Source organism: Branchiostoma lanceolatum, chromosome 2 (genome assembly GCF_035083965.1).
Source record: "Branchiostoma lanceolatum isolate klBraLanc5 chromosome 2, klBraLanc5.hap2, whole genome shotgun sequence".
Lineage (NCBI taxonomy): Eukaryota > Metazoa > Chordata > Leptocardii > Amphioxiformes > Branchiostomatidae > Branchiostoma > Branchiostoma lanceolatum.
Genome location: NC_089723.1, coordinates 24,154,983 through 24,167,666, shown reverse-complemented (window position 1 = coordinate 24,167,666; position 12,684 = coordinate 24,154,983). Strand labels below are relative to the sequence as shown.

The following is a 12,684-nucleotide window of genomic DNA, read 5'->3' as shown; positions in this document are numbered from 1 at the left end:
ACATTAGCTCGGTAAGTTGATTATGTATAATCTTAATTAGGGTAAACTTCTATGACATCGTTGTAACCATGTTCGCCTTGACAACAATATTCTCTGGTTGGCTGATCTTTTCTCAGCAAAGCAATATCTGTTTTCTACTTCAATATCTGATCTTGAATCGACATCAAAATCAAATGCATTCATTTTTTAAGGAGGAAAAGGGGAGATAGTTGTATGAGTACCTCACAATTTGTTCCAAAGACAACATCATTTATGTATTGTTTGTTTCAGTAGCAGTGTAATGTGTGGAAACTACGAAAAACTAACAGTTACGATTTTTCACACATATTCTAGTTGGTCCTGTCGCCGGACACTGCCTCGGGAGCAAGGAAGAAGTAGCTGACCTGGTACTCTGGCTTCCCATGCATGGGAAAAGGAGGCCAGGAAGACCAGCAGCAACCTCTATAGACGCACTCAAGAAAGACACCGGACTTGAAGTGGATAGTATGCTCCAGGCGATGAAGGACCGAAAGATGAAGGGCTGCCATCTCGACTCGTGACTAGATGGTCTCGACATAAGCAAGTAAGCAAGCCTGTCACCTTTTTGCAAAACATGGCAGCTTTACTTAAGCTTTTTTGCAAACGTTAATGTTTTAGAACAGATTTCGTTTAAATTTTCTTGTCAGACTTGAATACACAAAGTTGCTTTCTTACTCCTACAACAGCAATTTGTGGTTGCCGCTCGTCATACTTTGCCGACTGTCTTTCAATTTTGACTAACACATTGTAAGTAAAAACTCACCTACTTTGCGTTCATAGGGTCGACTGGTAGATTGCTAACCGGAGTCCCTTCCTGACTTTTGAAGGATGCTTCCGTATTTTAGAGGCGCAAAGCTAGATGTTTCACGCTTGAAGACAACTAACTATTAAAGCAACACCTGCTCCTCAGAAAGCACACCTGTTGAGATGTCGAAAGATGTCTTAAGCCTGTACTGTCATGCTACACACGTAAATTAGAATGAAGAACTGCCAAACTTTACATCGGCTTGGTTTGACAGCCAGCATTACTGATGCTATCTTTGCATGGTATAGATTAGAAATGAGGACTCGTCGGTGAGTTATGATTTTCCTCGCAGATGCCAATCATTAACATTCTTACTTTAAGCCCCCCTTTCACACATCATCCGCCAAGTGGCACACATATCTCTCTTCTTTCATTGCTGTGGGTGAATAAAGAGAAAGGCAGGTCTGTGGGTAAGGGAAGGAGATGGGAAGATAAAGAAAGAGAAAAGGATGGAAACTTACAAGAGAGTTTCAAAATGTGCAGGCAAAAAGTAATGTTGTACATTTTACCATCAGATCGCAAGAGGACGCTTTTGATAAGCTTGGACTGAGTGCATGCAAACGCTTCTATTTCCCGTTACTATTAAATAGAATCGTATAGTAGTGCAATATAATGTGAATAGTGAATAATCAAATTGACTTATTGTGGTATCATTGCTATCTTCTATTATACAAATTGCTTATTTTAATCATATATCATGGATTTTGAGGATTGAGAAAGTCATGTCATTCATTTCGTTGCCTCCATTGTAACCTTTGACCTCGTTTACCTCGTTTTTGAAACGTTTTTTTCGTTCGCCAAGGCTTCAAGAAAGTGGCAAAACAGTAACATTTGCTGCGTTCTAGAGAGAAACGTCGCCGTGTTAGTGTTGAAGAGTATCTTGAGGTACCTGTGTGGTGAGTATAGGGGGTTCAACATTGACAGAACTATGAGAGATAGTCAAAAGAATTCTTGATGTTTGTAGGTTAAACATGAAACACGACGTGCAACAAATAATTTACGCGTGCTAGATGAAACACATGCAGTCTCTTTGCAGGCATTATCCTTTGAAGTTTCAAATGTCGGAAGTAAATACCGACATGGGTACCCTATGAAATTAACAGCTGAGATGTTGCATTAGCTGTAACATCGTTTCTGATACCCATAAATGGATAGAATAAAGGTTTGAATCTGGAGGTGGGAGGGCAGCGTAGGCAGACAAATGTGGATATAAATTTTAGTTGTGCATACATGTGGTGGTAGGCTACGTGCAGGACAAAATGATAGATCATATCTACTGAATGTGCGGATGTCATCTGATGTTGCACTTATGTTGTCGTGACTTCACAATATTCAAATATTTGCTCGCAAGACATTCTAAAGCGATAGCCAAAGGCTAGAGAGAGAGAGAAATGCCTGAGCAGCAAGAATAGAGACGTGCACAATATTTCAGAAATAAGAACATACTGTATGAATTATATACTCTCTGCTAGATATCTATAGAGAGCAATAAGCCCCACCTTTATAATGCAGAAGATATTTAGTGATCTATTTTCATTTCTCTCTCTTCTAGGTGTAAAGCATGAGTAAACGTAAAGTCCAGTTTGCTGACCGTAGTGACGATGATGACCTGGATGACCAGTTGGAGGCCCTGGGAGGAGAGGAGGGCGGGGGAGGGGGCGGAGACAAACCCAGCAGACCCACCCGCTTCAAGGAGAAACACTCGCTGGACAGCGACGAAGAAGACAAGGAAGACGACGATGACAAGGGACGTCTGAGCGATGAAGACATCGAGGGACAGGAGGACGACACCATCATGTTTGACGGTGACATCCGCGTCACGCCGTTCAACCTGAAGGAGGAGATGGAGGAAGGACATTTTGACAAACACGGGCACTTTGTTGCCGACAAGGAGGAAGAGATTCGCGACAACTGGCTGGACAACATCGACTGGGTCAAGATCAAGAAGGCAGAAGATCTAAAGAAGGAGAGAGAGGCGAGAGGAGTACAGGACATGCAGGATGAGACAGAAGAGAGGAGTGAGACAGAGGTGCTGAGGGAAACACTACAGTACATGAAACCTGGGGAGACGGTTGCCAAGGCCTTGCGCAGGCTTGGTGGGGGTAAAAAGGTGTCTTCCAACCGGAAGTGGCAGACTAAAAAGGCAAAGGTGGACGATAGCAAGGAGGGAGAGAAGAAGGAGGGAGAGGAGGAGGGAGAGAAGAAGGAGCCCACAGAAGAGGACAAGGCCAAAACTGACATGTTGAGGTTGACTGAGTGTGCCGACTACTTTGTCCAGCGCGGGAACTATGAGTTTTACCAGTCCACTTACGAGAGAATCAACTACCAACTGAAGGGACCAACCATGCCGGGCATGGCTTCAGGCTCATCCAAAAACGATGATGACATTCTAGACATGTTCGGGGAGAGTCTTGACAAAGAGAAGGGAGACAGTGCCAAGGCTAAGAATGGAGACACAAACAACTCAGAGGGTGCTGAGAAAACAGAAGACCCCGTGTCTGACGAGGTGTGCTGGCAGTTCAAGTGGGAGAACCAGCCGGATGCAGAGGTGTACGGGCCACACCCGAGCTCACAGATGCTGCAGTGGACAGAGGAGGGGTACTTCCCTGACGGGGTGTTCGTCAGGAAGAGTGGACAGTCCGAGTTCTACAACTCCAAGAGAATAGACTTTGAACTCTACACGTAGAGCTTATCAGTTGAATGATCTAAAATTGTAGTAGTTACAGATGATGTGTTTGTGTGATGGTTAGAATGTATCAGTTCCTAACTTACAGGTAGTAATGGAGTCTCAGTATTACTGTTGTGCAAATATTCTCCTCAATAATGTGGTACTGGTAGAATTGACGAAATAGCTGTTTGTACTCCTGATGTCTTCTTAGTTCTATTTGATGGTGATTTAGATCATCAAATACAGGTAGTGAATACGATGTTGGAATTATGTTTCTTTTTATATTTTTTTTGCGGTGGTGAAGTTTGTGTACATTTTACTGTTCAGCATTAAATGTAGTATGGCTCAATATTTCTCACCAATAGTGAGTATGAAGCAAACTTCACCAAACATATAGAAAATTGACATGAATTATTCAATGAATTGTCCGGAGAGGAATATCATATTGAACATTAGGTTATGAGTGAAGAGTTAATTCATTTGATAACATATATCTCATAAAAGAAATGTATTACATGTAACATGATGTGCTGTAGGGTATGTTCAGCTTGTCTTGATTTGTGGACAAGAAAAGTATGTACTAGTACATGTAGAGGACATGCAAACTGAAAATACTGTTAGGTCAGAAGGAGCAAACGTTAACTCTTTCTTACACAGGTCAGGGTGGAGTAATGACATCCACCCAGACATTTGCTTTGCAGTTTTATGTTATACATGTATTTTTTTTTTCAACGGTCATTTAATCAGTTTGAAATTGCTGATAAAGAACATGAAGTGAATAAAAGTAGTTATTTTGTAGGAAGTCAGCAGTGTCAGTTGTATTTGTTGCCTCTCTTTTTTTATTTTGCCTGGGTGCACAGATGTCTCAGGGTTCTGGCAACAGCAGAATTACTGTTAATGCATTTAAGTTTGTGGTGGTTTAATGTAATCTAGGTTTTAGCATTCTGTGAAGAGGGTTATTTATTCATTTACAGTACCTCTATCCTAATACATTACTTTAGAGATGTACCATATCCTGACCTGTCGCTACTTGTGTCTTACATCAATGACAGCCTTCTCCTGTATGTTACGTTAAACATAGATTGCGATGCATAATATTTGAGTGTTCTAGCATTTAGACCTATGTATTTGCAGTAATTGTTGAGGTGTATAGAATGCAGATTGATTCAGAAATATTTGTATGTCTATGTGAAGACCTCTGGAGAATTTAGATATGCGTCATGAAGGATCTGATTAGTTGCTGCCTGTGTATTTAGTTCGACAGCAATGGCCAGGTAACAGTGCTTCAGTCTATGGTGTAGTGGTTATCCAAATTAGTGATTTCTTGCCTAGCGCCTCCATATGCCGTTGGTGGGCTGTATATGACAGAGAACAACATGGGTCTGTCAGGTGATTTTCAAAATTGTACTAGCGATGCTTCTTGTACAGTATGTAGGTCTATGTGTATTCCCTACTTTGTATGTGTGTTTCCTGGTTTGATGACAAAGCCATACTCATCGAGATCAACTTCAACTGTGGATATATGCATATAAAGTTTTCTTGACAAATAGACATACTTCCAGAAGTTACCGTAAACTTGAATAAGATGTAACTACAATGTAACTAAGAGTTCAGTTGACATCATACTTACTCTGTCTATTGACCACTATATTTTGTAAGAGTTTAAGGTAAGTCATTGTTCTTTTGAACTGGTTATTTCTGTGGACAATGATATCATTTGAATTTTACAAGCTGCTAGAGGCTGGAGAGTAGACAGTGTGGGTGTAACTACATGTAGCACCCAGGATTCAGATATTGGGAACTATCATTGCAGGGCATTGGGTAACTGTATGTATGTGATATACACTGTTGTGAGAGATCAATACATATGTTGAAACTCTCTATCTATTCTTGAAACTTTTACTTGATGTTACATTCAACCCGTGTGCAGTTTGTTACTCATCGTCTAGGTGGCGCTTGTGTTACGCTAAAGGCGTACTCTTACTCTTAGCTGTCAAGCAGGTATCCAAGGACGCAATTGCGAAGTAACATGCAACGGGTCAACCAGAGCTTATATCAAGGAAACGAAACCATTACGTCCAGTAATAGCTCTTAGAATCAGGGGAAAGTTGGAATAGCATTTCTTGTCAACCAAAGTCTGTTTATCAGAACTGTTCATACCCAAATCATAAAGCCAAAATAGGCACGTTCTGTGATTACAATATTGTTCGCGTGACCCTGTGTGGCATTTTCTGCAGCCAGTGTCATCCAATCTCCTGCTTACTATGTTTTTTGTTGTGTATGAAACTCATACCTGTCACTCAGAGTTGTACCTTTGACCAGGAGTGCTGCTTTTGTGTACAATGACCCCCGGGGAGATCGAACCCCACCTTTCCTTTCAATGGAATGTTCCATTTCAGCAGTACTAGTAGGACTTTTATAGCACACATAGAGTTTGGTTCAGTTTTGAATTCTTTATTTCGACGTTGAATTACGCTTCGGTTATATTGCAACTGTCGACAAGTACTGTTAGCTCCAATTTTCGTTTAGCTTGACTACAACTTACTGGAGGTTGATATTCTGCCCAGGACGCCCCCTTAATTAGGCTAAGAATGGTTTCTCCCTTGGATACCCCACTTGCATGAGCAGCAACTGTACCGATGAAACTGAACACCGTCTCTGAGTGGTGGCAGCATTCATTACGGGACGCAGCTATATCTATCCCCTCTCTGCAGGCGTCAGTGCTCATGAATTCCCCCCAGCACCTGGGAACCATAGCACCTGCTTCGTGTCAGGTGCAGAGAAAAGCCGCCATTCGGACCGGACCATGCGGGGACTTGTAGGTGACGGACAGGTGTCAACTTGAACAGGTGGGTCTGCACATTGGAGCTGGGGAACGGATTGGGCGCGCCGCAGCGATGCATGAAGCCCTACAGAGCTTTTATTCACAGTAACAGAACCGGCTACAAAAAATAACATTTCATAAGACTCTTATGAACACTAGAATAGAAATAAATCGATATAGACTTCAATACCGGCAGCTAACCTTTAATCAAGGTGCAGTATAAACTGTATGACATTTAAGGTTAAGTCAGGACTACTTTCAAACCCACACTGTATACTTCAAGTATAGTCTGTTTTCTTTCTTTACCAAGCTGGAAAAAAACGCGAAATGCAGTCTTTTAAATCTTAGGAGACTGTCGCCATTTTGTTTTAACGAGAAGTGATCAATACTTGTCTACTAATTGTCGCAAAACCTGTCATGTCGGATGGCCCGTGGTAACGTGGGTGCATGTCGTGCCCGACATGCTGCCATGAACAAACGAAGACGTGCGTGTTAAGATCAATTTTGAAGCCGATGGAATCAACAAAACTTCTTCATTAATCTTCTAGATTTGTCCAGAATGTTTCCTAATCTGTCTTTTTTTTCCAAAAGCATTACTATTTTGTGTCCTTTATAGTTGAGCACCGCAGCGGAAATTATTGTACAAGTCCGCCTGTCTTGATGTTTTCAAGAACTAGAGTTGGGACAGATCCTCGGATAAGGTTATAAGACTGGCGCCTTGCTCTATCTCTCGGTACTGGGTGCGAACTATTATTCTGTAATGCGCGATGAAAAGATTGTATTGTATTCACGACTTTGGGATTAAAGCATGCCATTTATTTCTCAAAACAGTCATGAGAAATGACATTCGGTCACTCCGCCGGTGGGCATATTTCCGCCGAGATTCTTAACTCGGCTTCAATTACCTGGAAACCAGGTGTTTCCCTCCCACCTGCAGCGCAGCCAGGTAAATCTCTGCTGCACTTTTGTACAGGTGTGTGGATCGTACGAGATCAAAAGATTATGATGTGTGCATTATGGATATCGAAAAGTAAAATCCTTCTGTACACGGTGCGGGAACTATGCGCTATACTGCACGTATGAGAGAATTGACTTTAAACACGGTTCATGCCTCACGGTTCATACACATGTAAGGACTATTTTGTTGGATATGCTCGATCAGATAAAATGAAAACGTTACGTCACCCTCGAAAATGTTGATAGTCATCAGACTGTTCAATAAGTGCGTGAAAATATAGCTAGATCTTTATCTACAGGTGGCACAACACGTAGGTTTTAGCCTACACAGAATTGTATTCCTGGGTTCGGTAGAAAACGGCCGGAATCGACCCAGACAATTTCTTCTTGACAATCTAATAAAAGATATAGAGGTCACTATTTATGACTATACAAAGCACGTGTTAACTACCCCACAAAATGTGAGTAAAAATATCCCTGTACCATCTCTTTACCGCATAGCCATGCATACAGAACCAGTCAACCTGTTAGAGTATTGTGGCCCGCCATTGTTGTAGGAAACTTGACCAGCACCCTCGATACATGTCCGCTTGAAAAGAGCGGCCTAGTGGTACACGGCGCTGTAAACCCCGTGAAAGGCTTGTTTACGAGTTGATTCCGTGTCACAACAAATACACAATGTGGGGGGATCTTCTGAAGAGGATTGTCTTGCTTGGTTACTCATAGTCGCTTCACCTGCTCGACCCTTTTGTCTAAACGTCTTCCGCAAACAAACCACTGAAAATCTGTGTCCGAGCAAGGAGGTTCTATCATGAACCTCCTTGCTCTAAATAAGTCATGAAGTGTCTAATTGTAGGACAGAAGAAAAGGTTGAGCGTACGGGAGAACATGTCGGATGACGACGACGACTCCTTGGGAAGCGACGATGTAAGGTTTGCATAGCAATTAAGAAGTTTGTGACATTCTTTTCAAGTCACATTGGTCATGATCGGTGTATCAGGTTTTGTGGTGTGCGTTGGTATGCGATGCATTTAGCATTTTGTGATGAACTTCTTATGTGGGGCGAAAGGGGACTTGCTAAACGGACATCAGGAGTTGTGTTATGCATTTTCGTCGGCATAAACGCCAATCGACAGAAATACAGCATAACATAAGCAAAAATGCTTGTAATTCTGAATTTTGTGAACGCCAAGGGCCAACCTTTGCAAAATATGCACATTAAAGATGGCGGAGACGTTCGACGTCCACTTTCAATCCGTTCAACCCAAACGTTCAAACAAAGTTGTTAATCTAACGACAATAGCTGTCACAGTTGCTGTCGCGTTTGTCTGAGATTTGCGTCATACTGTACTTGTCAATCTTTTAAATCTTATGCGTCCCAACAAAGCACCAAATTTAAAGTCCAAACAGTCTAATAAAGGGTAGTAATTCAAAAGGCAACTAGAGTGTCCACTAAACAAACAACCTGTCCAAACAAAGCGTGCTTTACGATAATCACTGGGTGCAAAGTCTGTAGCGACAAAACCACGGGTACCACAAGTGGATGTCGTGTTGTCACTCAGGCTTTGGAGCACCTCTTAAGTGGGATTGCACGAAACAGTGCTTCCTTTAATTACAAACAAGAGGCTTAAACCTTGAACCTTTGGACAAATATTGGAAGGGAAGATGATAACGTTTTTTGACAGTTTTGTACTTCACCCGACTGTCAAGAGAAAAAAGTATGGACAATTACTAGTATTCAGAAAACTTGGCTATGGTCGTGACAGTTCCGCGAGCGCCCTCTCAATATCTGCTTGGAGACGAGAGAAAGTTGTGACTATCACCATAACCACATCTGTGTGCCATGGCTGCACCTATTCAAGTTTACGTGCTGTTTAAAAGTACACTTCTCAAGCATAACAAGAGAGAGAAAAGCAAACAAAACAAACGGTAAAGCAAAATAACAAAATCAAACCCACTGCCGGGCTGTTGTTGTAACTTAAAGCCACGCGAAAGAGTATATCCATACTCCACTCTATTTTCTAACCAAGGAAAATGGTCTAACTTTGTAACAAATACTTTGGGAAAAACTAGACAAGGCATACACACATGCATGTTACATCTGAGATCTTTACTAGCGGCAACAACCTAGTTATGAACCTTTTCAAGTCCTTTTCTTCGCCTTTAGATGATTTTACCCTATAACATCGCTCTTATATTTGCATATTTGAAAATACCGGTGCTTTTCATATCTTCTGCTAACAAATTTCAAACTTTTGATGCCCAGGAGCCGGAACTTGGAGGGAGTCCGGAGAAAACCATGCAGCAACCACTCGACCTCCAACATATCAGGCATCAGCAGCGCCGCGTATCGGCTCTCCTGGCAACTGCACGTCACGACCATGCACCGCCATTGGTAAGAAAGCGAGTGAATAAGCGGCGTGCTGTGAAAAAAATAGTGAGTTTTTCTGCTCCTTTTTGTCTGTCGTTTATCGAGAGAACACCAGTGTTAAGGTACAGTCGGGTGTCACTCCACTCTCTCACTGCTACCTCTCTTCTTCAGGGAGCGGTATATCTTCATCAAGCTTCTAATTTAAAGCAGGGAGGTCTTATATTTAACCTCCTTATAATCAACTTCAGCCTTTCCTCCACTTGGCTTTCCCTCCTGTCCAGTGCATGACTGAATACATAACGTCAACATCAAAGAAATAAGAATGTTATGCATGCATTCTTCTCTGTTTTTTTAGCTCTCTTTATATGTACCACACAGTTTCTGTTCTATACTTTGAATGAACACATTGTCCTCACAGCCTGGCACATAATGAATTGTTCCTATTTTATTACAGCTACATAGTTGATAATTTCTTCTTTTCTGTCTTTTTTTTAGTATGAAAATGAAGCAAGAAAGACGAAGGCACCCACCGGGCTGTCATTGGCTATTGACGACCAGTACCCGGATGTTGGGGATATTGCTGAAACATCAGTACGAAACAGGTGAGTAAAACTGTGATCTTTATTTAATCCCTTTTCCTAGCGCTGTAATTATATAAGTCTGGGGTGATGCCTAAATCTAAGACTATATGCAATGTGGTTTTGTGGTTAGTGTTGTTGACTTAGAATCTAAAGGTTCTTGCGCACGTTAAAGAACCCACCACACTAATCGAAAACAGAAGGGGTCCACCCCGGTGTGAGTGGATGGAGCCTATCAGTCTGGTCTTATTATTATTATACAGCTTGTACTTATACTTTATAAAACTAGTGTGTTACTCCCAAATGCGGTTTGCCGGTTATGCGGATCAAACAGACAAACAAACAAACATAAACATTGAAGACAAAAAAGCTATCAAATGACAAGACAACACAGAAATGATTTTTTTTTCTTATTCTGACAGATATACACAGAAGAATTACAAGAAGTATCTCGACAAGCTCAATCTCGCGCAGCTACGCCACTCCTACGACGAGAGTGTGGTCCAGTCTATCCGGCAGGGTAAGATGGAGGTGGCGACTTTGCAAAACCAGTTGGTGTCTCGCTCTCTCGGCTCCATGGAGAAGGAAGTTCAACTCGTAGCTAACCGTAGAGCCTCGATAGTGAAAAGTCAACTGAGTCTTAGCAGTAGTAGCATGTCCACGGGTCGCGCCCCTACTATTAGCGAAAGAACTATCTATATCCCCAGCGGACAGGATGAAGAGGACCCGGAGTATGACACCCCTCTGGTGCGGTACCAACACGGCGACATCGGCGCAGGGAAGAACCTGAACGTAAAGTTGACAGACGAAGAGTTCGAAGAGTGGAAGAGGAAACACGGAGGGTTGGACTCGTTTGACAACACCCCCGTGGCTACCCCTGGGGAGAGAAGAGGGTGGGGACAGGGTTCGCAGAGGGACTCTGACAGCCGGAGGGGGAGGGGGCTGGGCAGCAGAGGGGCCGGGTCTCGTGGTAGAGCAGGGGGTCTCGGGGGCATAGATGAGGCTGCAGACTTGGCTGAGAGGGAAAGGGAGAAAGCAGAACTGGACGAACTTCACAAGAACATGCTCCTCTATAATCGTCACGGGATGACCGACTCGGCCATGCAGCAGTACAAGCTGAAGGAGTTAGAGAAACAGCGTCAGGCGGCGAGGAGGAAACTTGGAAACGGTCAGGTACCGCCTGATGCCGGTCTGAACGGTAGCAATGCAGAGGACGCCGAGGACGAATGGGAAAGAGAGGAGAGAAGGCGGAAGGAAGAAGAAAAAGAGTACGCTAAGTACGCCACCAGGCATTCAAAGATGGAAATGCATCGCCAGGCCTACATCAAGGCCCTGTCTAACGCGCGCGGCAGGAAACTACCAAGGGAGCCATGGGAGCTGGCGACGAAAACCACGCGAGCTTACACGTTTTCTTACATCAACCACAGACCCGCCTGTCGATGTGAAAAATGTCTTCAACGGAAACCACGGGAGAAAAAGGAGAAAGGCATCCCGGGGATGAAACTCATTTTTGGCGAAATCAATATGTATGATTTTTATCCGAGAAAGAAAAGGAAGAACGCACCCAAGTCACCTCCTCCTTGGGTCCGCGAGAGGGCGCTGCAGCACAGTCTCTCCTTGATGGGCATACGGCGAGAACTGGACAGAAAGAAACAGGAAGACGAAGTAGACAAGGAACTGCAGCGCCTTGGGATGGGCATCAGGAGCGGACAAGTGATCCCTCCGATTGACAGGGGGTCAAAGGTGCAAGAAGTTAAAGACAACGCCCATCATGGCGGACTTGTGACCAAATCTGTCATGGCGACGCAACCGCCAAGAACAGTCCAGAAAACAGACACTACCTCTCAAGCCAGCCAATCCAAAGTGCTCGCTTACAACACTCCTCTTAGTCGAACGAACAGTATTGCGAATTCTTTAAACGTGAAGAGGCAGCCGTTACCGGAACTAACAAAAGGACGGTACGTTTCTCTTTCAACAGAAACAAGTGAGTTAGAAACATAGGAGCATAGGAGCCAGTCTCTGGTCATGAAGGCTTTCAACATCAAACTTTCCTAACGCCACCAATGTCATGTTAAGTATCTTAATTTATAAAGGTGCTATGTAGCATTGACAAATATAGATATGTATACTATACACCAACCCATGCGTAACGTCACCACTCCTTCAAGCAGATGTTGGACGTTTAACCGGCATATAGTCCTACTGCCAGAACAAAATAGACATTTATAGCAAGGAGGTTTTAACCTCCTTGTTTATAGAGACCCCGCTGCCGGTTGTCATACATTGATGTGCAATAAGTACGTATGAGTTGTAGTTTATAGGTCACTTTATAAAAGTTCATTCATTATTATGGAAATGTTGAGATCTCATGTAGTTGCATCGTGTGTGTTGTGCCAAACTCAGGGAAATTTTCCACGTCCTCTAATCCATTCCCAAGAAAGAATAAAACGAAAACGTTTAATA

General features: G+C 42.9%; 2 protein-coding genes across 3 annotated transcripts; both read left to right on the top strand.

Annotated features, from left to right (window-relative positions):
- The first annotated feature begins 1,577 nt into the window (after positions 1-1,577).
- Positions 1,578-5,377, top strand: LOC136428089 (CD2 antigen cytoplasmic tail-binding protein 2-like). The gene is made up of 2 exons (XM_066417373.1): positions 1,578-1,719; positions 2,376-5,377. Exon 2 carries the CDS (start codon positions 2,385-2,387, stop codon positions 3,507-3,509), a length of 1,125 nt encoding a protein of 374 aa, XP_066273470.1. The 5' UTR covers positions 1,578-1,719; positions 2,376-2,384; the 3' UTR covers positions 3,510-5,377.
- Positions 5,378-6,099: 722 nt separating this feature from the next.
- On the top strand, positions 6,100-12,684 carry LOC136428088 (uncharacterized). Of its 2 annotated transcripts, none has more exons than XM_066417372.1 (4): positions 6,100-6,340; positions 9,539-9,667; positions 10,139-10,245; positions 10,644-12,684. In XM_066417372.1, exons 2-4 carry the CDS (start codon positions 9,572-9,574, stop codon positions 12,220-12,222), a joined length of 1,782 nt encoding a protein of 593 aa, XP_066273469.1. In that variant the 5' UTR covers positions 6,100-6,340; positions 9,539-9,571; the 3' UTR covers positions 12,223-12,684. The 2 variants fall into 2 exon arrangements, with proteins under 2 accessions (XP_066273469.1, XP_066273468.1); XM_066417371.1 differs by having other exon boundaries at positions 9,539-9,709.